Source organism: Urocitellus parryii, chromosome 6 (genome assembly GCF_045843805.1).
Source record: "Urocitellus parryii isolate mUroPar1 chromosome 6, mUroPar1.hap1, whole genome shotgun sequence".
Classification (NCBI taxonomy): domain Eukaryota; kingdom Metazoa; phylum Chordata; class Mammalia; order Rodentia; family Sciuridae; genus Urocitellus; species Urocitellus parryii.
In genome coordinates, this window is record NC_135536.1 from 43,398,645 (window position 1) to 43,424,887 (window position 26,243).

At 32.0% G+C, this 26,243-nt stretch overlaps 1 protein-coding gene across 2 annotated transcripts in view; it reads right to left on the reverse strand.

The window, feature by feature from the left end:
- Strn3 (striatin 3) overlaps nucleotides 1–26,243 on the reverse strand; it is an 88,125-nt gene that overhangs the window by 18,653 nt on the left and 43,229 nt on the right. The window contains exons 3-8 of one of the 2 annotated variants that reach the window (XM_026413934.2): nucleotides 25,912–25,985; nucleotides 23,366–23,447; nucleotides 20,661–20,834; nucleotides 16,892–17,021; nucleotides 15,203–15,344; nucleotides 2,145–2,285 (exon numbers count right to left, since the gene is read on the reverse strand). In XM_026413934.2, coding sequence (XP_026269719.1) covers nucleotides 2,145–2,285; nucleotides 15,203–15,344; nucleotides 16,892–17,021; nucleotides 20,661–20,834; nucleotides 23,366–23,447; nucleotides 25,912–25,985 — 743 coding nt within the window. The remainder of the gene's footprint in view (nucleotides 1–2,144; nucleotides 2,286–15,202; nucleotides 15,345–16,891; nucleotides 17,022–20,660; nucleotides 20,835–23,365; nucleotides 23,448–25,911; nucleotides 25,986–26,243) is intronic. The other variant, XM_026413942.2, reaches the window with a different exon arrangement.

Consider the following 26,243-nt stretch of genomic DNA (forward strand, 5'->3'; position numbering starts at 1 on the left):
CTGTGGCACATGGTAATCACAGTAAATACTCAATTTGTTTGTCCTTGTTTCCCTGCCAACGAAGCTAATTTCCATTCTACAAATTCATCTTATTAATGTTAATATAATTACCCATGGTACGTGTGTACATAAGCATAAAATGTCATCAGCAATTCAAATAAAAAAATTTAAAAGTTTTTAATTCAATGATAGGAATGGTCATTATTTATTATTATTCTTCTTTTTGAAGGGAAACTCTTCCTTTCTCTTCAAATCTTATCAAATTTAAAGAACAGAGCCCCCAAAAGAATTTCCACTTATGTCAGTGGCAACACGGTATATTTTAAAGTCTTTACTAACAATAGCTTGAAAGGTTGTAACTTGTTCTTTAAAAATTGAGGTATAACAAGGAACTAAAAAGGAAAACAAGAAAGGATTTGCCACTGAAATAAGACTACAAACTCAAAGTTAAAATCAAATGTCTCTAACAAATTTTAATAAGGTTTACCTTCCCCTTGCCTTCCTCCTACCACTACGAAAGATATTACTGACTTACATTTTTCTTTAAAACACACCACACACACACCACACACACACACACACTACACAGAGGCAGCTCTAAATTGATTTTTATGTAGTGGTAAGACTTGACTGGCTTTTTTATGTTAAGTCACTAGTCTGAAACATTTAAAAGGATCTATACTCCTGCTAATATGGCTTTGTCTTAACTGCACAATCTGAAGTTTAGAATGTATATTAATTATAAAAATTCTAACAAATGTACCATGCATTATTTGGTTAAAAAACAAACAAACAAACAGGGCTGGGGCTATAGCTCAGTGGCAGAGAGCTTGCCTAGCATGCGTGAGGCACAGCACCACATAAAAATAAAAACAAATAAAATAAAGGCATTCTGTCTGCACATAATAGAGTTGGTATGTGCATTTTAGAAAATGGAAGAAATTACTTCCCAAAGCAAAATAAGAATAATTCAATAGTAGAAACAAGATCACAAAAATCAACAAACGATGTGACTTTTCATTCCTTTTGCTTTTATTATAATAAAATAATTAGTATATTTTATATTATATATAACTATCTTAGTGACTTATTATTTTAGTGACTTATCTTTCTTCAAATTATCCCACAGATTGACATGTGATAAATCTGGCGCGGTGGCACATGCCTGTAATCCCAATGGCTCAAGAGGCTGAGACAGGAGGATTGCAGTGAGTTCAAAGCCAGCCTCAGCAATAGCGAGGTGCTAATAAGCAATTCAGTGAGACCCTGTCTCTAAATAAAATACAAAAATAGGATGGGAAGGTGGCTCAGTGGTTGAATGCCCAAGTTCAATCCTCCTTACTACCCCCCCCCAAATTATGTGATAAAGGCAAGGAACAAAGGACAAAATTATTTAACTTTAGTTATCACTACAGAAATCTTTTTTAAAATTTCTTTTTTAGTTGTAGCTGGACACAATACCTTTATTTTATTTATTTATTTTTATGTGGTGCTGAGGATTGAACCCAGAGCCACGCATGTGCCAGGCAAGTACTCTATAGCTGAGCCCCCAGCCCCAGCCCCAACTACAGAAATCTTAAGAGAATAAAATGGTGCCAAGAATGTACTTAAAGACAGAACAACTGACTAGTATGTGTGAGGCCCTGCGTTCGATCTCCTGCACTGAAAAAAAAGGTGGGGGTGGGGGTATAAGATGTCTTCAAAATTATTATTATAATTTTTTTAGATATAAGTAATGTATATGTAAAATGCTGAGCACACTGCCTAGCAAGTAGTTATTAACAATTGCTAAATTTAAAACACATGACAAAATGACTAAATAGCTTTTTCTATATGTATTATTTTAAATTTATTTTGGTAAACTGTGTAGTTTTGTTAAATTTTGTAAATTTTCCCACTACTAGATCTCTAAGTTAGATATAAGAAAGATACAACTCCATCTAACTTTAAACACAAAAACAAAGAGTTAGAAACCAAAAGTTTCAAAAATCCCTAAGGCAATAACACCAAGACCTTGCCCAACACCTTCTCTGATATAAAAAGATTTTCAAAATTTTAAACAGTAGCAAATTTATAATATTAAGATGTGATTTGGAGTTAAGGTCTTGCACAATGTAAATAAACACGGTAGCTAAATATTGTACCTTCCTCTGCTCTTGCACCTTCATGATCAGTCATTCTAGTAGAGGCTGACCTAGACTGATTAATGTTTCCTGAAGGGATGTGGGGCAGCTCATCATCTCCCAGATCAGCTATCATGTCGCAGAGTTTTGTTCTGTTGACCCCTGTAAATTAACGTCAGCAGTATAGGTTCATTTAATGGCTACCGCTTGACTTGCTAACAGCCTTTAGTAAACCAATTTGCTAACAGAATAGGCTATCAGAAGTCCCAGTTTTTAAAATATCATGTAATTAAAGATATCTTCAATTTTCTATACCACCCCTTCAAGAACACATGAAGAGTTTAATTACTCATTATTCTTTTGATATTTGTGTATTTTATATATATATATATCCACTGTATACTTTAAACATACAATTGGGGGTGGGGGGTTGTTACCGAACCCAAGTTCTGTAAGCTCAGACTCAGAAGATGCCATTAAAACAAGGAAAAATTTGCTGTTTAGATTAATGCTTACTTGTGTAAAGATTAAAACATGAACTTTTCAACTAAATTCATTATTTTTAAAAATTAAAGAAATAATCACAAATTATTTTTATGAGGGCGCAACAAACAATTAACTTTACCTGGTGTTTCCACAGGTATTTTCCTGCCACATTAGTGTAAATTTGTCACTAACAAATTAATCCCAATTTCTCTTAAAAATTTTTTTTCACTTTTTCCAGATTTGAAAACACTGATTTACCTGTGAGCTCTCTGAGCTTATTGTAATGGTACAAAACATCAGCATTTTCAGATACCATAAGAGACTTTTTAGCTACTATCTGTATAATTCAGGCTAAAACATAAAAAAACCCCAAATCTGCTGCTGTATTGTGGAATAGTCTTTACTTTTAACTTGGAACTTCAGAATGAAATAATCATTTATTTTTAAGCATGTATTTTAAAAGAAAGTTTAGTTTTAAGAATGTCAGAATATATTTGGAAAGTCAACAAAAATACTTTAATCAATAAAAACAATTTAAATAGGCAAAAGCAAGGTCAAAAATATATGACCTCACATTCACTAACTAATGTCAACATTAATAAACTGAAATTAAGAGTGCTTTATGATTATTAAACTCATTGTGGGTATCTACATATTAGTAACTCTATAGGAAATATCATTTATCTATGTATTCCTAACAGAATGACAGGCAATGAGATGGTAAGACTTAATGGAAATAAGTGTAATCTGACACATTTATTCAACTATTCCTAACTTCTTAAAAGTATTTATACAACTCAACTTCTAGGTACGTAAATATTATGTAGTCTAAATGTTCTAAAATAATTATAACTGAGAAATCTGGGTGTTACTGGAGGATTTTCCCATGGCCAGTGAAATGATAATAAACAAATTCTCTAATAAATGAAAAAAAGGTAAAGTGGATGTACAACTATCACTTAAATTCAATGTGAAAAAATAAACATGTTTCCTCACAAATATCTCCCCTTTCTAACTTACCAACTAGTATAATAATTACCACCACTAACTTAGTTTCTGTACTTAAAATTCTGCAATTGAATCTTAACAATCCTAAAATTTGTAAAATAAGTGGGGAACCAAAACTGTTTTTAAAAAGAATCCTTTAAAGTATTCTTCAAGCTAATCTCTTTCTACTGAGTTTAATCTAATCAGGGCTTTCATTCTTATAGATTACTACAACAAACTCTCAAATTTTCCCCCTCTAAAGCTCCAATTGCCTTCAATCAAATTTGAATACAACAAAATTAATTTTTCCAAAATCTTCATATTTACTGTATCACCCCTTGTTCTGAAAACACAGATGATACTTCAATACTCTTTGGATTAAGGTTAACTAAAATCTTGTACTTTGCAAAGTTCATAATCTGATCTGATTTTTTTCTATCCAATCTTATCTTTTAATGATCTATAATCCGCTAATTTTCCACAGTCAAAGCAATTCCTATATAGTACAATGTTCACTGAAGTTATTTCTGCCATAGTATGTCCTATCTGTCTTCACCTATTATTCACAAAGGTAAATAATTCACACATCCTCCCTCCCAATCTCTCTCTCTCTCTCTCTCTCTCTCTCTCTCTCTCTCTCTCTCTCTCTCTCTCTCTCACACACACACACACACACACACACACACACACACACACACACACACCTTCTAACATGCACCTTGGCCTATTCAAATCTACTCATTTCTCCAAACTAACATTTACTCTGTAAATATTTTGTTGATCTCTCTCTGCTCACTTTTATTATACTTGTACATACCTTAAAATTTGACTTACACATAATTTCATCTTATGAACACTGATATAAAAAATAAAGACTTGAGATAAGAATTCTTTTGCTATATACTATGTGAAGTAATGATCATTTAGTACACATAGACTTGGAAATATAGAAGGGTAGGAAAGTAAAAGACAATATGAAGGTCATTGTTTGTTTCTTTCTCTCTCTCTCTCTCTCTTTCTCTTTCTTTCTTATTTTTGGTTTGTACTATAGCTTGAACCAAAGACCCTGAATACATGCTAGCCCAAGCACTGAGCTACATTCCCAGCCTTTTTTTTTTTGAGACAGGGTCTCACTAAATTGCTGAGCCCTCAAACTTGAGATCCTCCTGCATCAGGCTCACAAATTGCTGGGATTACAGGCATGCACAACTGCATGTGGTGAAAGTCACCAGTCACCGTTCACATTCAGGATCCCAAATTATATCATTATTGTTATTTGTATATGACAGCCAAACATTCAATTGAAACTTCTCTACTCCAATTCTAGCTTCTCAAAAGCTGTCAAAAGATGAAAGCAATTTCATAACCAGAAATCTACTGTATAAACCATCTTTCAATTGCAAATTTAATGTCTTCATTTGCTTTCTAAAATTATGCAATATTTTAAATATAAATATTAAACAATTTCATATAAAAATCTGAAATATAATTAGCAGTAATGAGAAACTTATAATAGTATTAATGTAACAGAATGTTACACATATTAAACCAATATTTAAAGGCATACTGGAAGACTAAGGATTAAATAAAAGCCAGTTCTCAACTGCTGCTAGAATTTATGAGAAAAATTTTTATAGCAAGAAAGACTTTGAATTACAAAAAATACAAATACATCTTAATCGTGACTTCCAAGTCCTATATAAACATACATCTTTTAGATTGCAGTAAAATGAGGACACTGATTATGTCCACATGCAAGCCAAACTATACTATTGCATTATGTTAGTGTTTTTAAATTCACACAAACTTGTGACATGAAATTTATCTTCCTATATACTCTATTACCATAAGTAAAATAGTACTTGTTACTAATCTAATGTTTTTTCTTTCTCAAATATGTACTCTGCTTGTCAACTACCCTTATATTCTGAAGCAAAACCAATATGAAAGAGATAAGCTAAAAATAAGCTTATATGCTAGATCTGTTCTAGTTTCTATCATTATAATTAAATATTTCATATGACAACTATCTTAAATAATTATGCCACCTGAATGTTAAGGAAAAATAACTTTGAGCTGCAAAATGATTCTGTGGTTTTAAAAAATGCAGTGACTGAAAGCATTTTTCTAACTCTAGGCAAAAATACCTAGAATAAGATATTTCTTTGAAAAAGGGAGGGAAAGAGGGATTGGTTCATTTTACAAGTGTGAAATTAAAATCAGAAACAGAAAACAGCCGCATCCCTTAGTTGAAATCCTTTGCTACATAACAATTTTCTTTTTGTCTTTAATTTGATGCAAGAGAGAATATAGCACATTTTATGTGTTTTTGGAATTTATACTGCAGGCTGAGTATCTCTTATTGGAAATGCTTGGAACCAAGCATCAGAAGTGTTTCAGATTTCAGAGTTTTTAAAAATTTCTGAATATTTGCATTGATTTTTACCAGTCAAGCATCCTAATCTTAAAATTCAAAATCTAAATGCTCCAAAATCCAAAACTTTGTTTCTGATTTTGGAACATTCTGGATTGCAGATTTTTGGATTAGGAATGCTCAAGCTGTATCTGCTGAAAATAAGCAGGTTTTTTTTCTTTTTAAAAATCACAAATATCATATAGCATGTGCAAGGTGCTTCTGAAAGCTACTGAAAATTACTGTTAAAAATTAACTTCTTCATAAATGTACTGAAAATGCCTAGTTTGAGATACTTAGACTGCAGTTACACTTTAAAATCTGTTATCTTGGATCTGGATCAGTAAATCACAATTACTACTACAAAGCTCAAAAAATGAAAACTAACAAATGATCCAGAGAAGCTCACATAGTTTATATTTAAAAGAAATATAGACTACAAAGCTCAAAAAAAATGAAAACTAGAAAATGATCCAGAGAAGCTCACATAGTTTATATTTAAAAGAAATATAGAAAAAGATAAAAGACTACCATTTTCCAGTAATGTTATTTTAAGTCAGAAAATGTACAGCAATCCTGTAACATCAATAAAGAAAGAAAATAATATTCTACACACAGAAAAGATAGGAAAGTTAGTATACATGAAAATAATTAGAAAAATTAAGACAAGTCCATCTATGAAGAGGCAGAAACTGCAAACACATTCTCAGAATGTGAATCCTTAAAATGGAGAAAGGCTTCAGATCTTCTGAAGAAAGAAAATGAAATAGTTTTGTCTTCTTGATGAGCCTAATTTTATAAGTATAATATAGCATAGGAGTCACAATAGGATATAAAAATAAGGGCACCTATCAAAGAAAAAAAGGTCATTGCAATGCACAGTTTAAACTTTTTATGTTCAAAATCAGAAATACCAAAAAAAAAAAAATCTTTTAAAGCTTTAGCACATATTTCATTCTAAATAAAGACCCCCAGATTTCAGATGCTTCACACTTAATTCAGATGCTATACTCTATGTGATTTTTAATCACTATTAATTTACATGTCCTATAAAAATATAGCAAAAATGGAGGGGGGGGGCGGAGATAGAAATAATCCAATCAGTACAAGATTTTAACAAAACATGAAGCACTTTCCCTCACACTTCCATTCCCAAATTATAGAACATTTATTAAAAAGTCGAAGAAAATTATTTCTTTAATTTTCATCTGCCTGTCAGAGATTCTAGGATTTGGTACCATCCACAGTTTCAGGCAACCACTGAGGATATATTGCATTTCTTTAATTTTCATCTGCATGTTAGAGATTCAAAGTCAACACTTTCTGTATTCACGAGCCAAAGTTTTTAAATTTAAGGAATGTCAAAGTAAATGTAAAAAGTTAATGTTTATTGTTTTTCTTAATTATTCTTTCCTGAGACATTGCCAGAAATCTCAACCCTATGTCTACTTACATAGGTAATCTTAAAGACAGTGATACTTAACATTTAAAAATTTTAAACCACCTAAAAGATTCACAAATGGAGGCTAGGTAAAATTCACAAAATGAAATACTATATAACCACCGAAATTTTACATAATTTAAAAACACGAAACAATGAGTTTAAAAAATATATAATATTCTTGGGCTGTGTTGTAGCTCAGTGGTAGAGCGCTTGCCTGGCATGTGAGGCACTGGGTTTGATTCTCAGCACTACAGGCAAATAAAAAAAATAAAGGTTCATTGACAATTAAAAAAAAATTTTCTTAATTCTTGTTGAAAAATAAAAAAGTTTAAGTTTTTACAAGATTTGTAGTAAAATATGAATAATTATGCTAAATGTTAGGCATAATATCTGGATAGTAGGATTACAGGTGGTTTTTACTTTTTTCTTTATATTTCTATATATTTCTTACATTGTCTAAATAACATGAATGTTTTTATAATTATATATACAAATTTAATTTAAAAATATATAAAATCAAAATTAAAGGAGAGTGGGCCAAATAATACATATCTAGATAATAAGATACCATTGAGGCATGAGAGCAATAGTCCTTAGATCCTGATTCAATCAATAGCTCCCTTTCACTCATTTCACATACTGGCTTCACCAGTATTGACAATAGGGTGGCTTAGTTAAAAAAGGGAAAAGAAAAAAGTTGAAAACATACAAAAATATTAGCTGACATAAAGCGATGTTTTCTATGAACTGTTAGCTAAATCGGCACATTTTTAATGAAGATTTAACAATTTGATTTTTGTTCATCTGTTTTTAATATTTATTAAGCAGGTATTTATTTTAAAAGGGATTTTTAGAAAAATGTAAAACCTACAACTAAAAAGACAGTGAAATGACTTGTATTTCCGAACCTCAAAAAGATACAGGTTAATCATTAAAAAAAAAAAAAAAAAAATGGGAAACTTCTATTTTAAATTGGAAGCAACATTACCTAAGAATTTCTAAAGAAACCTTCAGCAGATTAACTCCATGACAACATATATAAAGCAATCTAATATTAAAATAAACACTTCATTTCTTAAAAAGAAAAATAGCCTGATGCAGTGGGGCACTCCTGTAATCCCAGCACCTCAGGAATCTAAGGCAGAAATACTGCAAACCTGAGGCCAGCCACAGTTCCTTAGTGAGAACCTGTCTCCAAAGATAAAAGGACTGGGGATGCAGCTCTGTGGTAAAGTGCCCCTGGGTTCAATCTCCAGTATCAAAAAGAAAGAAAGAAAACTAAATACTAAAGATGTAACTTCATTTTATCTATCCTAAAAGTCAACCATGCAATCATACTTTCATACTCATGCACACATTATAGGTAAATGATTTTAAATCTGAACACAGTCCTAGTTTAGCACCAAATATTACTCCATATAATAAGCAGTTCCCAATAGTGTGAAACTTCTTGAAGAATAGTTTGCCCTTTAATTTATATGCAATAACACAAACTAGCTTACAGTTACAAAAACTTATAAAACAGGTAAAATCCTACAAAATCCCTCTTATTAGCTTCTACAATAAATCACTCAAAAAATGCTTTATTGAAGGAAATTTTCATTCTTTATACGTGTCATTTTGTAAACTTTTTTACGTGTCACTAGAAAAAAGAATATGAAAGAATGCCTCTGTGGTTTTACCTTTATCATACATTCTTTGATAAAGCAAAAAAGATGAGACTAGGAGTCAACAGCCCCAAAATAAGTTTCAAGGGTTTCCACAGGTCTGAAGAAGGTTTTTTTGTGGGTCGTTTTTCCCCACTGTGGGTGTTTTTCTTTTTTCCCAAAAAGTTTGCTTCACAGAATGAAAATGAATTAATTATACAAAGAAATAAATAACACAACTGTATTTATACTTTTGCAGTACATTGGCTAAATACAACACATTGAAAAATATACCCTGATACCAAAAGACACCCAGCTATTTGACTAAATAAACATCACCATTACGCTTCCTAGTAGCCAAGAAAATACGAGCCAGTAGTAGTTTTGTGGCTATTATTTCTGTTGGATTATTATCAGAAAGCAGAAACTTGGAAGGAGCTTTCTTGCTTATTGTATGTAAGAATTCCCAAACTAACTTGGATATGAGTTGGTTATAGCTTTAATTCCCTATGTATCAAAAATGGAGAAATTTATTTTTCCTTTTTGAATGAATATCTACTATTTTTAATTCCAATATTCCTTACCAATTTGGTAAACTTTATAAGAGCTTTAAAAAAAAAAAAAACTAAAAAAAAATTTCCTTCACTCTTGCCCACATATGTAAAAGGATTTCCTCCTTGATCAATAACATCCTAAATAATATCCATAAGTTTCAATTATACAACAGACAAAGTTTAAAGTTAGTTGCCCCTTTTATGAAACAAAACATAAAACGACATAAAAAAACAATCAAAAACTTTTATTCTCAGTATCGGTAAACAAAAATTATAATAGTCAGAATCTGCACTTACTCTTCACCCCTTTCTTCCCCTTTCGTTCCTTCTTGTACTGTTCCTTCAGTTTACTTATTAGTCCCTGGTCTACATCCCAAACCTCAGCAGTTGGGGAGAGGTCATCTTTATCTACATGCAGCATATTATTAAAAGAAAAAACATCAGCAGTTGGCAATGCAAGCTGTTGGCAGTAAATTATTATAGCTTTACATAATCATAATAAAAATGTTTAATAGCATATACTCAAAATATTTTAAAGGTGCAGTCTCAGTTTTGGTATTCACAACTCAAAACTAAATGCCCAAGTTACTAAACATTTCTAAACATTTAATACCAATAGTGGTTCATTTTTATGTATTACAAATTTGAAGATTATTCTTTCAATGGACTGACGTTAGAAATCTAATATTATAAAAAATAGATCACTGCATCTTTATAAAAATGTTAATAAAAATTATACAGCCAGCATTATAAAAGCAAATGAATGAATTACATGCGAAATACTCATATAAGTGCAAGCTAGAAAGGTCAGTGCCATCTCATTGATGAAAATATTCATGCACCTTCTATCACACTGATTCTGCATGCACAGGAAAACTGTACTAATGGAGAGGCATTCTAGTCCAATATAATACATACATATAGTTCCAAAATACAATGTCTCAAATAATTCATACAAAGCATTCAGAGAATCCCACTTCTGTCCCCACCCTACCCAAATAGTTCAACATCTCATTACCTTCTTCCATTGGACTACAACTAAGATTAGCAAAAACAAAAACAAAAAACACAAAACTCAAATTCCACTGAAGAATTTTTTAGAGTTGATTTTTTTAGGGTAAGATAAAACAGTGACAAGCATGGAGAAGTGAAAACATCTTGCTATACATCTGCTAAAGATAACACTTCAGTGAGTAATAACTATTTGTTTTAAGTAAATGCTGTGCCTCGAAAAAACTCACTCATAGTGAACTAGAGAAAAAACATTAAAAAGAGGCAGTACAAAAATAGTTAAGTCTTTCATAATTATTTTAAGTACTTAGGGGATTCTTTTACTTAGTTTTAAAGCAGTCATATTATTGGGAAATTTAACTTATAGATTAACAATTAGGAGCTTATGAAACCCTGTTGTTAAATAAAAATTATAACACCTAGGCTAAGCCAATGAGACTGAATAATAAAATTTTAGTGAAAAAATACTTGTTAATTCAGTATATTCTAGTTTATAATCTTAGAAACTTGCAAAGCCTTCCTGACTCAACCTATAATGTGGACATAAAATTTAAAAACAAAAACAAAACACACACACACACACAAAAAAAAAACCCACCTTTCCACTTATACACTATTGTATGTAGCAAACAAGAAATTTTCGTATTTGAACAGCACACAGAAATTCAAAAATTTACTGTACCTTGAGTCTTTATCACTACAATTTTGAGTTATTCTCTGAAGACTACACCTATAATTATAGGTGGTCAATATACAAAAAACTAAAGTATATGCTTCAATTTGCTAACTTTACTTGAAACTAGGTTATGCAAACTGAAATTAACAGGTAGGACTGTCAAATCTGCAATCTATAATACTGTTCATAACATAGTTGTAATACTGACTTAAGAGAAAATAAAGTTTTCAAGTACTCGAATCATGAAGTTTCCTGAAAATTGTATTATGTCAGGAATCTTGTCAATTTACTGAATACACCTAGAAAAATGTGATCCAAATAATTAATCATTTTGCAGTCTTCTTAATGACTGCTAACAACTACTGTCAGCTACTTCAAGCAAGACAAACTGACACATTTGAGGAAATACTTTTTATATCAGAGAGGGAAAAACCTCACTTGAATGATATAAACTTTATTTAGGAAATTAGGACAGAAAATTTTAATTAATATAGTTGAACAGTTTTCTAAAAGACCTTTGTAGAGAGATTAAAGCTGTGAATACTTCTAACTACAGTAGCAAAAAAGAGTGGAGTGAAAAAGCAAAGAGAATGAAAAAAGGATAAGCTTAAGGAAAAAACACAAATATTACTTGCAAGATAACCTCAAATCTAGAAAACAAAGGTAAACTTAGGCAGTGCAAAGAATAGGTTGGTGAATGCATATGTGCACAAACAACATCCTAAAACTTGCCTGTTAAGTAACAGTTGATTTGATATTGCTTATAAGAATTACGTAAGAGCAAAGGGGAAGAAGCAGCATAATCTTCTACATTTTAATCCTGTTTTTAAAAAATCTAGGGGGGAAAATACCGAGAAATAAGGTTGAATAAATTATGGGAACGGTTTTTTGTCTAAAAGAAAGCACAAACATGCACAAAAAAGTTGACTCCTAACAACTCAAAACTACAAAAACATAATATTTCTGTTATGATAATTCTGATTACCAAAGTAGAGGAATTATACAAATCATCTAACTGTAGCATAAATTTGTAACTAACTTCATTTCGTGCAAATATTCAACACTTTACCCACAGTATTTAAAAACATAGATTCAGGTAGCAATGGTATTTTGTAGTCCTATTAATTTCCAGAGATCACAGTTTCAAAGAGTAAGTTTCAAACATCCTTAAAAATGTCTAGTGTCTATGAGGGGGATAAAAAAAAAGTTGGTGCCTTAAATTTTTAATGAGAAGAACTTAAAAACATCAATCTCAGACTACCTCATGTAAATAACAGATAAAAAAAGAATTAAGGGCTGGGATTGTAGTTCAGGGTTAGAGGGCTTGCCTATCACACCTGAGGCACTGGGTTTGATCCTTGGCACCACACAAAAATAAGTAAAATAAAGGTATTGTGTCCATTTATAACTTAAAAAAAAAAAAGTTTCTTTTTAAAAGAGAGGATTAAATCTTTCTAAGTAGCAGTGATTTTATAAAAGGATTCAGAATTTATTTTTTAAAAACCTGTGTTCTTTTTTTATGCTAAAATCTTCTTAACCCAATAATTTGAATATGAAAATCACCACGTTCCCATTTATAAATTTATTAAAATCCCTAGAAAATTAAATAAATATAAAAGGAATGTTGCATATCTGTCCTCTTTGTTTCAGACAAAATTAATGACAAAATTAATGACATTTGTTGAGTACAAATGATGAACTTTAAGAATATTGTATAGGTCCTTTGATAGTTTTTCTTATGGGAAAAAAATACTTGAGCCACTTTGTACTTGAGAGTTCTTTATTTCATCAAGAACTTAAGTTCAAAGCCATCCTCAGCAAGTTAGCAAGGCCCTATGCAAATTAACAAGACCCTTTCTCAAAATAAAAGATTAAAAACAGGGCTAGGGCTCAATGGGTAAGTGCTCCTGGGTTCACTCCCTGGTACAAAAACAAAAACAACAACAACAACAAAAAACCTTACAATGTTTTAATGTTTCAGTTCCATCTGGAATTAAGAGGCTTTACTGGTTACTTCCACTTACATAATGAGACATAGGTCACTCAACTGCTGATAATAAAAAGTACATAAAGTATTGAACTTCGCCTTAGAAAGTCTTTGGACAGAAGGACCATTCAGTTGTACATAACTGGGTACTTTTTAATTAAAATAATAAAACATTTAATTTAATTTAATTTCACAAATTAAATTCCTGAAATTTTTGTTTATCTTTTTGACTAAGAGTTAAAGTTCTAGTCACTTTAGGTTCAGGCAATAGGAATGAATATCTGCCAAGATTTAGCTAAACAGATGCTTGATAAACCCTCTGTTATTTAAATAAATTACATATAAATAGTCATATGCTAATACAAATGTTAACTGATTCTCACTACAAAGTAGCATATAGGTATATTTTAATTTTCTTCCACACATTTATTTATGGGTTCTAAATCTTCTGAAATATACTTGCATTATAAAATACTAGGTACTTTAAAAATATTAATAATAACAAAATATTAGTACTTTTAAAATTATTAGAAAAAAAATTTCCAACACTGAATGGGATACATTTAGAAACTAGGGGGAAAAAACCAAAACAAAAAATGGAATCTTATACTGTTTCTCCCGAGTAAGAATAAATTTCTAAAATATTGCCATTTTCAGATAATAAGTACAAAAACATACTAAGTCTAGAAAGCAACTGTGGAGTTTATGATCTTCCATTTCCATTTAGAAGAAAGAAGAAAGATCTAAATATGAGGTTGAAATCATACCCAATGAAAAACCTTAATAAGGGCTGGGGTTGTGGCTCAGTGGCAGAGCGCTTGCCTCGTACCTGTGAGGCACTGGGTTCGATCCTTAGCACCACATAAAAACAAATAAACAAAATAAAGATTTTTTTAAAAAAAGAGAAAGATAGTTGAAAAAGAAAAAAGAGAAACCTTAATAAAAAAATTGAAATCTTTTAAGTAATCAATTTTTATATCAAGAAAGTCAATAAATAGCATCTTAATAGAAGGTTTTTCTCTTTTGCTATTAGCAATCTTCAGATTCAATACACAAATGAGGAATTTTTTTTAAAGCTCCAAGTTATGATTTCTATCACCAAAGTAGTTTTAAACAATTTGGTGATAACTGCTCTTGATAGTAATAAAGCAAAACTTTGATGTATTAACATAATCTTCTCCAATAAAGCTCTATAAACACTTCTGAGTTCCACCCCTACCAGACAACATGTCAATATTCAAGAATGATTGAATGAACATTTTTAACAGGGAAAACACACTGGACATAATCTATTGCCTTAAAATATTTTTTTAGACTTTTATTTTACTACCAAATAGAGTTTTTAGCCCTGTACAGACAGACTGTTTTCTCTCTTTTGGTTTTGGCTGAATTATTATTAGCATTATGTATGACTTCCAAAACTGAGGCCTTAACATTTGCACACTGACTATTACATGTGAAAAAGTTTAATGTCTTCATTAAATCTTGCTCATTGTAGAGCTGTATTCCTGCCTATCAATAAGTCAGGTAATACCCTACTTACTCAGACTTGTGTCCTCTTAAATCTAGACTAATCAAATGAAATAATGGAATGTCTAACAATGAGTAATGCTTATTAAAAAAAAAAAGCTATGAGGAAAGAGATTTCCAAAATACATTTCAACTTTAAATCAAGATAAATGTAAAATATGAAAGTTTAGTCACCAAATCTAAATAAACTGGTACAAAATACCCTGTAATTATTCAATACCACTTCTCCTTGCTCTCTGTTTACCTTCCACCATACCTTCAGATACAAAAATTCCACATAATAATAATCTTTCTATCTTTAAATGATAGATTTCCTCCCACCCCCATATTTCTTCATCACCTTACCCCATTCGGTGCCATCCCCTGAACTCCGTGCTTCTCCAGCTCCTTCACCATCTTCAGCAGTCACTAAAAAATCAAATTCTTTCAGTGCTTCCTCTGTATCAGGATCATCAGTTAGGTCTGCAGCTAAGCCTTCATTACCTATCTATAAACAGAATATAAACCAAGAATTATTTTTAATCCTAAATTTTAAAAGGATCTTTTAGTGTTTCATATAACCATGTTTTCACACCCATTTTTAAATTATTTTGGATCCAAATTTTAGACTTTCTATGTAATTCATAAGTCTCAAATTATATCTTAGATAAATGGTTCAACAGTGCTATGCCAAGCCATTTGTAAGATGTGATTCAAATACTGTGATATAAAAAATGGTTAAAGTGCTATTCATCAAGAGTTAACTTCTTTAATTATAGTAGACTCTCAGTGCTCCCATTAAAGAACGATTCACTCGCATTCTGACAGCTTATCTTGAATAGAGCTCATATACTTGAATTAAATTGCATGCATAATCTATGTAGCTTAATAACTAATGTTAAGTTCATGGTATGATAGAGCATCCTACTTCCCAGAACAAAAAGAGTAGGAAAGAATAAAAAATCTCTGTTTCTCTAAAAGTATATATTATACATGTGGGATATGTAAGAATTGAAACCTGCCATTGTAGACTAGAAGCTTTTGAGGAACATTGTCATTTTTTCTATATTACTAAAAAATTCCAATGTACCACACCTAAATTTATTCACAACTTTTTTTACATCTGTGAAATACTGAACACTATTCTGTTAATTCACAAATGGATGATCTCCACTTTTGCTCCTGTAGCCAATCCCATCACCACTAAAATAAAATAAATCTATTTGTTAGGTTATGAGCAAAGTTTTATTTATCCTTACCAAAGAATGAGAATGTTGACACATATTTACAGCCCATACATTACTCCCTTACCCAGGGTGGGAATATACCCATGGCAGCTTCAGGTAATTTTATCACCTGTGTACTATACATGAAGAGAAAATTTCAGCAGTGATTTTTCAATTGTGGCCAGAGTGGCAAGGTTGTTAACATTTTTTTTAATACATGTATTTTTTTTAAGCTGTTGATAGACCTTTATTATTTATTTATATGTGGTGCTGAGAATCGAACCCAGTGCTTCACACATGCCAGCAAGTGCACTACCACTGAGCCCCAGTCCCAGCCCAAGTGCACTACCACTGAGCCCCAGTCCCAGCCCAAGTGCACTACCACTGAGCCCCAGTCCCAGTCCATGGATGTTAACTTTTTTAAAAAGTTTCAAAACCACTGGACTAGGGGCTAGGGTTGTAGCTCAGTGGTAGAGCACTTCCCTTAAACATGTGAGGCACTAGGTTCAATCCTCAACACCACATAAAAATTAAAAATAAATAAAATAAAGGTATGTGTCCAACTACAACTTAAAAAAAAAAAGACTAAAATAAAACCCAACTAGTCCTATAAAAACAGACCTCTTCATGCCTGTTTAATGAACAATACAGCAAATAATAATTCTCATTATAGAAGCATAATTCAGTAAGAATTGAAAATATATAAAACTTTGAGGTGTCATGCTATAAACAATGATCAATCATTCCCAATGGAACTTATCTAAAAAATTATTATTCAAATTACTATTCAAATACCAAAGCTAATAAGAATATAAAACTGATTTCCTACTTTGTGTTTATTCATCCGATGTTTATCTTTTCCTTCTGGGATGCCTTCAATCATGTCATTTTCCTCTTCTTCATCACTGTCATCAGCATTTTCTAAGAAATTGAATGTCTCAAGAACATCACCAGTAGGCCTGTGGGAAAAGAAAAAGATGAAACCAAAGGCATTAAGGTTGATTTCCAATATTTCTTTTTGGTTCCTATTTTAAATGCCTGCTTTTTTGTTTTGTTTCTTCTTTTTCTGTTTCCAGTGTTGAGAATCAAACCCAAGACCTTGTATACACTAGGCAAGCATTCTACCACTGAACTCCCAAGCCCTGTCCCCTGCACCCACCCCCTTGGTATCTTTTTTTCTCTCTTTTTTTTTTTTCTCCTGGTGGTACTGGAGATTGAGCCCACAAATGTGGCCTCACAAATACTAGGCAAGGGCTATTTTTTTCCTTTGAGACAGATCTTGCTATGTTGCCAAGGCTGGCCTTGAATTTGGCAGTCTTCCTGCCTCCCAAATTGCTGGGATTATAGGCATGTGCCACTGTGCCTAGCTATATCCAATTTTTTTGTTCCATTATGTTGATTCATTTTAAGCTCTTCATAGAACTAAGCCCTTTACAGTCATTTGTGCAGAACTTTTGGAAAGCAAATGCCTTTGATGTCCATGTTTAAATGGAAGTCTGTATTACAAATTTCTTTTGTCAACAATTTAGTACCTCTCATCTTAAAAAAGCAAATAATAGAATAAAAATTAATATATCAAGATGAAGGGAAAATAAAATGAGGTCAAAAGATAGGCTAGACAGTAAAAAGATTAAAAAGAATCAGTGTACTTTCTAGAGGAAGGCTATAAATTTTGGCCCTGAGATTATAAACAGAGTACAAAAGGAAAAGGAATGATAGCAGGAGATTCAAAGATAAATCAGACCATTATTTAGACATTGCACAGTTTTTCTCACAAGATCTACGTAAGAACTGAATCAACTTAAGTAGATATTTTATAATACACCCAAAACATCCTACTACCACAAATTAAGAAACAGAACACAGGCTGGTGTTGTGGCTCAGTGGCAGAAAGCACTTGCCTAGCACATGTGAGGCCCTGGGTTCAATCCTCAGCACCACATAAAAATAAATAAAATTAAGGTATAAAAAATAATTTTTTAAAAAAAGGAAGAAACAGAACAGTGATGACGACTATGTAGAATCTAGTAAACACTACTCTTAGGGGGATTAACATTTCACTTGGATACATAATACTCCATAAGATCAAACACATAATGTTTACTACATACCAGGCACTGTTATAATTGTCTTACATTAATTCATTTCTTTCTCACATCAATTCTATGATCCCCATTTTGCAAAACTGGAAATATAAGGTCCTATGCCCAAAGTCGAAGTTAGTAAGTGGTATAAAGTTAGGATTCAAATCCAGTCTATCTTCAGAATTCACACTCTTATATGATGAGTCTAAAATTTATCATTCTTTACTATTGGATAGTAAGTTTGCTTCTGATTTTTTTTCTATTATAAATAAGAACTTCATAAAATACCATTTTGCTGAAATCTCTATACACGTGTTATACCCTTTTCTTATTCCTAGAAGTTTTCAATAGCCCATTAATAACTTAGTAGAATGGTGGCTGCCATGATCTGGAGGGAGGGGGAAATGAGGATTTGTTCAATGTGTAGAGATTCAAAGATGAGAAGTTCTAGATCTACTGTACATAATGCTGTGCCAACAATACTATAATGTACAATTAAAAGGTTTGTTAAGAAGTCAGAGCTTGCAGTTTATAGCTTTTGCCTGTTTCCTCCCACCCCCATAAAAACTACTACGAAGTCATTATCTTGCAAAAGCAAGAAGTTTTAGGAAACACAGTATAGTCTGTCATGGACCTTTAATTCAGATTTCAGACTCAGGTATGCTACAGCAAACATCATTAGTCTAAAATATTGATAAATTCTATGAACTACTTAGTATGGTTAGCTGTACAGACTAACCAGTGGTTGAAAATGCATGGTGATACTTTTTCTCTAATGCTACAAAATACTTAATGCTTCCTGAAATCAGAGTAAAGAAAATATAAGCCCTATATGATATCGAATTGACTTTATTAAAGAGCCTATTTCTCAGAAGTAAAAACCCTAAATCAAAAGCTTGTGTTAGGGGGTTGGGGTTGTGGCTCAGTGGTAGAGCGCTTGCCTAGCATGTGAGAGGCTCTGGGTCTGATTCTCAGCACCACATATAAATAAATAAAGGTCCATCAATAATTAATAAAAATATTAAAGAAAAAAAAAAAAGCTTGCACTAGCTCAGTTGGTAGAGTGCTTGTCTTGCATGCACAAGACCCTGGGTTCAACCCAGCACAACCAAAAAACAAAAAAAGCTTGCGTTGAGTTGAATTACCAAGTATATAGAACACGTTTTAGACAATTATATGTCATCAAAATACATTAAGGGTATAAAATAACATTAGCTTATAAACTGTGGATATTATTAATTTCTAAGTTCTTTTTATTTTTTCTAAGTTGTAGATGGACACAATACCTTTATTTTATTTATATTTATGTGGTGCTGAGGACTGAACCCAGTGCCTCACACTCGTTAGGCGAGCGCTCTACTACTTACCACAACCCAGTCTCAATTTCTAAGTTCTAAATCAACTAATTTGGTATTTGACACTTTGAAAATATTATTCTATTCTCTCTCTCTTTTTTCGATGTTTTCACCTATGTTACTCAGAATAACATGGTAAAAAATGAAAGACGTTTCACTGCTTGACTTCTTGCATTGATGAAGTTTCTATAAATCAAAAGCATATCTGGTAGACAGACAATAAGAACCAAAACCTTTATAGCACTGCTGATATGAATGTAAAATAGTGCAGCCACTCTGGAAAAGTTTGGAAGTTCCTCAAAGTTATTCAGTATTTCCCAATGTGAAAACAATCCACATGCCCTTCAACTGGATAATACATAAAACAAAACATGCTATTATCGTCCACAAAATGAAATGCTATTCAGCAATAAAAAGGAATAAAGTACTGGTGCATGTTATACATGGATGAACTTTGAAAATATTATGCTTATAGATGATTCACAAAAGACAATTTGTATGAAATATCCAGAACATCCAAATCTAAAGAAATAATAAGTAGACTATTTGTCTACAATGGAGGGTAAGGGAGAATGGAAAGTGACAATTAATAGATACAGGTTTTGTTTTTAGGGTGATGAAAATGTTCTAAACTTAGACCGAACAACTCTTGAATAGTCTAAAAACTATTAAGTTACATTCCTTCAATGTGTGAATTGTATAGTATGTGAATTATCTGAACAAAGGTATTTTTCTTTAAAAAACATGTATATGGTAGTTCAAACAAAATATAGTCTTTTTTCTTTCACACTACTATCTAAATAACCATTGCTCATTCTAGTGGAAGAGTAACACTACAATTTATAATACTCTAGCAGACACTTAAAATCAGGATGTTAAAATAGCTCTGAACTTCATGAAATTAATCTCAAATCTGCATTTTAATTCTGTACCTACTTCCAAACCAGAGTCATTCTCTTGGCACAAACTTTAACAAAGAGAAACTTTAAAAGCACCCAAGTACAAAATTTACTTGACTATGGTACCATTTGGGGGTGGGGTGGGGTATTTTTATATCTGAACTCCATGTGCTTTAAAAACTGTTAACAGTTTAATAACAAGGAGCTAAAGAAATTTATAGTACCAATTAAACAATGGTAGCCTACAGTGTAAATCATACCTTTTGATTTCTTGTCCTTTTTGCTTCGGAGATTCACCACCATTCAGGATTTGTTCTAAGTTCTTTGTTTCTACTGATCCATTTGGTTCTGAATTAGAGAGTCCAAGTAATGACCTTACCCGCTGAGACCGTACATCTAATATTGTATCTGTGTAACCTACTTCCTGAAGGTACCTATAAGCAAATTAAAAATTAAAAATATTAAATCCCAAACACTAACAGCTGCCAATCTTAAAATCCTATTAAATAATTTTGAGAAAAACCCATAATTCTATAAATATACTCTTTGTTTCAACATCTTTCTTCTCTATAAACAGTTTTAGTTCATCTGTAAGAGAACTAAGCCAACTACAAACCAAAATGTAAATAAGAAAACTCATGGCATGGCCAATATTGATTAAGGGCCAATTATACTGAAATCTAAAAAGTCCTAGTGCCTTAAAAAGCTTTTAGCAGTTGATGAGATGTGTACATGCATGTGGATGTAAATATTTTTAATGTCCAAGAAGTAATAAAGAATAAGTGACATTGAACCTTCAAAGAGTGGCATGCTACAGTTTAAACCTAGACATCATAACTAGAGATTGATGGACAGGCTCATTTTCCTTCTGGTATGTAAAATTTCGTAGTATTTCTCTAGTTCTGTGGTTTTTCGAACTTTCTCTTATTAAACCAGGATATTTAACTTAGACTGAAAAGAAGAAAGGAACAGATCATGACACATAGATAATGAGTTTTAAATGACTTGTTGTGACAAATGGAGATTGGTTAGGTCACCAACAAAGCATGAACTAAAAATGGAGGAGAATAAACATGAGAAAAATAAGATCTAGTCTTCATGACTCAATTCACAAATAAACATGCCAGTAAAATGAAAGATTTTCAGGTTTCTGACTGGCTGATGGTTCCATTCAATGAAACAGAGAATACAGAGTCAGAATCTGGCTTATGAGGTATCCATTAAAAAAAAAAAAAACATCAAATGACAAAATTTATTAGGAACATAGATCCATAGCTTAGAAGAATGCACAAGGTTCTGGGTTCATTCAACCACACCAAGAAAAAAAGCTCAGAAAAGCTTGAACTGGCTATACATATTTGGGTCATTAGTCTTTGATGGTATTTTAAAGCTATGGATTTAACTGAAATCACCCAAAGAATAAGCATAAGTAAGAAAAGAAAATGTGCCCAAACCCATAAAAATCTCAAGTGCTAGAAAAGTAAGAAAATATCAAAGGAAAATGAAAATACTTGAGAAATGAGAGGGGGGACAAATGATAGGAGAGAGTGATGTCACAGGAGCAAAACTAAAAGTTTCAAAAAGGAGTAATGTCAATTGCTTCCAAGACAATTAAGTATGAACAACAACAAAAGACTCTTGAATATGCTGTGATAGCTGTTTAATCTGTTTTCCGTTGGACATTCTTCTGAAGCTAAGAAACGAACAGGAAGGAAGACCTTGGAAATAAACTACCCTTGAGAACAAGCAGATAAACTAGGATGAGGTTTTAAGGTAGGTATAATAAAATGGTGAGGAAGGGGTGACCAGTAGGCAGCAAAATGGTACTACTAGTACCATGTTGGTGATGGATCATGAGGTCTAAGCTAGAGCTAAGGAAATAGAAATATAGCAACCACAGGGGTTGGGGTTGTGGCTCAGTGGTAGAGTACTCGCCTAGCACAAGTGAGGCACTGGGTTCAAACCTCAGCACCAATAAAAATGAAATAAAGATATCGTGTCCACCTATAACTAAAAAATAAATATTAAAAAAAAAGCAACCACAGACAGAAGAGATAAAAAGGGAAGTGAAATAGTCAAGGACTTAAATATTAAGGTAATATCATAAAGTAAATAATATGGCAACCACAGTGAGACAGGTAGAATACTTAATGACTATACAGATTATGAAGCAGTAGAGTAGTTTGGGATCTGACAACACTTCAAAGGGTTAATAAGAAGAAGGCATAGATGTCCAGAACCAAAAGAGTTCAGTAACTGTAAAAGCAGGGCGAAAGTACCAGTTTTCAAAATATAAAAAAAAGAAAAACTGGGCTGGGGATATGGCTCAAGTGGTAGTGTGCTCACCTGGCATGTGCAGGGCGCTGGGTTCGATCCTCAGCACCACATAAAAATAAAATAAAAATGTGTGTCCACCGAAAACCAAAAAATAAATATTAAAAAATTCTCTCTCTCAAAAAAAAGAAAAACTAGGTAAGAGATAATAAACAGGATTTGCCACAGATAACTCCAACATTGCAAAGAATTAAAACATGAAAAAGTTTCCTCAAAAATTGTTCTAAAGATGATTTGGCAAGCCACTTTTGAAAAGATTCAGTTAACCAGCTAAACTCCTTCTCTAAACCAGTCATATCCTGACTCTAAAGAGAAACCAAATACGTGAAATTTGTAGTGAAAGGGTTAGAGGGATTCTGTAAATATGAACTCTATATTGTTTATGTTCTGAACTTTAAGTCACCCAGTCTTTTAGACATTCTACCCTGCAATAAGAAATCAACAACACCCTAAAACTTGAAGGAAACAAACTTTAAAAATTTCAAAGTATCTATAAAACAACAAAGAACCAATATGAAAAACATACACACTGTTCCACTACAATTAAATAATTTTTACTTGTAAAAAGACTCAGTGTAAGCACTTTCATGTCTAGTTCCTTAAAGAGAACTGAAAATAAACCATTACTCACTGTCTTAACAGCTGTCTGCCTTGCTTCCATGTTAACTGGCTATTCTGAGGTGCTGAGGGAGCCTCTGTGTCTTTGGTTTCTTCTAAATATTAAGAAAAAAGGTTTTACACACATTATTAACTTTTAAAAATATTGCCACATTTTCTTAAGGATAAAGTCCTACCAAAATAGACTTAAACATTTGTAAAGGATCTGAAAAAAATCAAAAGTATGATTACTATGCGTCACTCAATTACTTATGGTAATGATTTTAAAACTAGAAAATACAGGTATACTTTATTACTATGAGGATCAAAAATCAAAGGCTCCAGCTTTGAGATGATATAAGGAATTTTTTTTTAAACAATGAGAATTCAACTTCATTAAATGCCTTTGAAATAAAAAAGCTGTATTACATAAGCTATTCAAAATCAATAGGCAAGATACTGAGTACATATAAAATAATGAATAACAGAATTTTGAGTTTATATCAGTAGACCTTAAGTCTATATCACAAGACTTTTTCTAGCCAATTTCACTTTTAGAATTAAAAATTAAACCAGAGAATAGTTTTTACAATAGGTAAAGAGCCACATTTTAATCTTAGATAACAAAGCATATGCATTTTTAAAGTTTAAGTAGAGTGATATCCTGGGTTCAATTCTCAGCCAAGAAAGAGGAAAAGGAAGCAAGCAAGAAAGTTAGTTTAATACCTAAGTGTAATTTCAAGTGAATTAAGCTCTCAAGTATCTGTAGAGTGAAATTTAACTATTTGGTATTAACATTATAGAAATGTTTTCCCATAAATTCCCATTTTAAAAATAAAGACACTGTGAAGAAGAGAAGAGCTTGCAAAACCAATCCCCACACTTACTGTTAAGAACTATTAGAATGGCTCATGGTTATTAGGCTCCTAGACTTCTCAGAGTCTAAATATACTATGCAGGTATTACTTCTCTAACCCTAACACTCTCTGTTAGTATCTTCTCCTTCTTCCCTCATACACAAGCAATTCCTGATTTGTAGAAATAATTACTCCAATCTAATAGCCCCCCTACCTACCTTTCTATTTATAATATTTGGTTTATTTTATTTTTTAAAATATCTTTATTTCGTTTTTATGTGGTGCTAAGGATCGAACCCAGTGCCTCACGTATGCTAGGTGAGCACTCTTCTACTGAGCCACAACCCCAGCCCCTGATTTATTTTTTAAATCACACATTACCACCACAGGAGAAGAAAATTGGCTTAAAAAAAAAAAAATACTGCTGGGCGTAGTGGTACATGCCTGTAATCCCAGGCTGAGGAAGATCACAAGTTCAAGGTTGGCTTCACCAATTTAGCAAGGCCCAAAACTTAGTAAGGGCCTATCTCAAAATGAAATTTAAAAAGGATTGTTGCTGTGGCTCAATAGTTAAGCACCTTTGGGGTGGGGGAAAAAGAAAAGAATATCTGTCCCCAAGATGTTCTTTTTCTTTTTTTTTTTTTTTATGAGAAGTTGGGTTCAGTTTGACAAAATCATATATGCATGGAATTTGATTTACTGCATTTCAGTCCCCATTCCCCACCTTATCCCTCCCCCTATTCTCTTTCCTCTACTGTACTGATCTTCCTTTTACTCCTTTATTTATTTATTTATTTTATTATTATTTTTTTAGACTTCTTTATTAGTTTATCAGACTGTGTCTGGTTATCAGTTAGGACAGCGCTGACTGCAAATAAAAGAATAAAGCTCAAACTGGCTTAAACAATAAAGGGTCTATAGCTCTCAACAGAAGCTAAGCTGGCTTTGAGCCAGGTAGGTACCTGTTCTTGTGAAACTTCATTTTACAGATAAAGACAGGGACAGACTACATGGTAGACCTTGCCTTTACATTCCGAGTAGTCATATAGCCTTCTTGTCGACCCTATGTCAGAAGTCTCTCTTTTTCTTTATTTATTTTTGATTGGTGCTTTCTACATATACATAAAGGTGAAATTCCCTGTGGTATAATTATAGATGCACATAACTTGATTTTTGATAAATTCATTCCTCATTTCTTCCCCTTTCCCATCCTGCTTCCCTCCCTCTCCATCTCCACTGATTTCCCTATGTATTTAGGATATTTGCCCCTGCCTTGCAACCCTGCCCCTTATTTTGCTTCCACATATTAGAGAAAACATTAGATCTTTGATTTTCTGAGTCTGGCTTGCTTATTTCACTCAGCATGATTTCTCAATTTCCATCCATAAAAAAGGGATTTTTAAATAACAACAGAAATATAAGCTCACATACAATGGGGTAAAAATTGCCTATAGATAGAAAATGAACACTTTGGTACCTTTTCAGTTCTAACTACTACCAAAATGCATTCACAGTTTCACACAGGTTTTCAATCCACAGAAAACAGAACAAGTAACCTCAGGATTAAGATGTAGATCAAAACTACTGATTTTTATTCTTCTAATATTTTCTCCCAATTTTAGACAATTCACAATAGTCAATCATCAAAGCAAAATGAATGTAAAAAACATGTCTGCTACTTAAAAACAAGCTTAATAAAAAAAGAAATATGAATCAAGTTTACCTGATTCAAAGGTTGGCATTTTCAAATCACCTTGGTTCAGTTCTGTGCCATACTTTAATTTATGATATTTTGCCCTGAAAATTTAATAATAAATTGGTAAAAGAAAAATTACTTCCTTTTCTACAGGTGACTCTGCTATATATTACTCCAATAACAAAACCTAGTATGAATGTTGTCTTAAAAGTTTATTTGCAAAGAACACTATTTTAAAGATAACAAAAAGTAACAAATACATTCACGTGAAAAAAGATAAATTTTTCCTGGTCTTTAAAAAATATTACTTCAATTTAACTATTCTAATGTTTTTCTTTTTCCTCATATGAATTGAATAA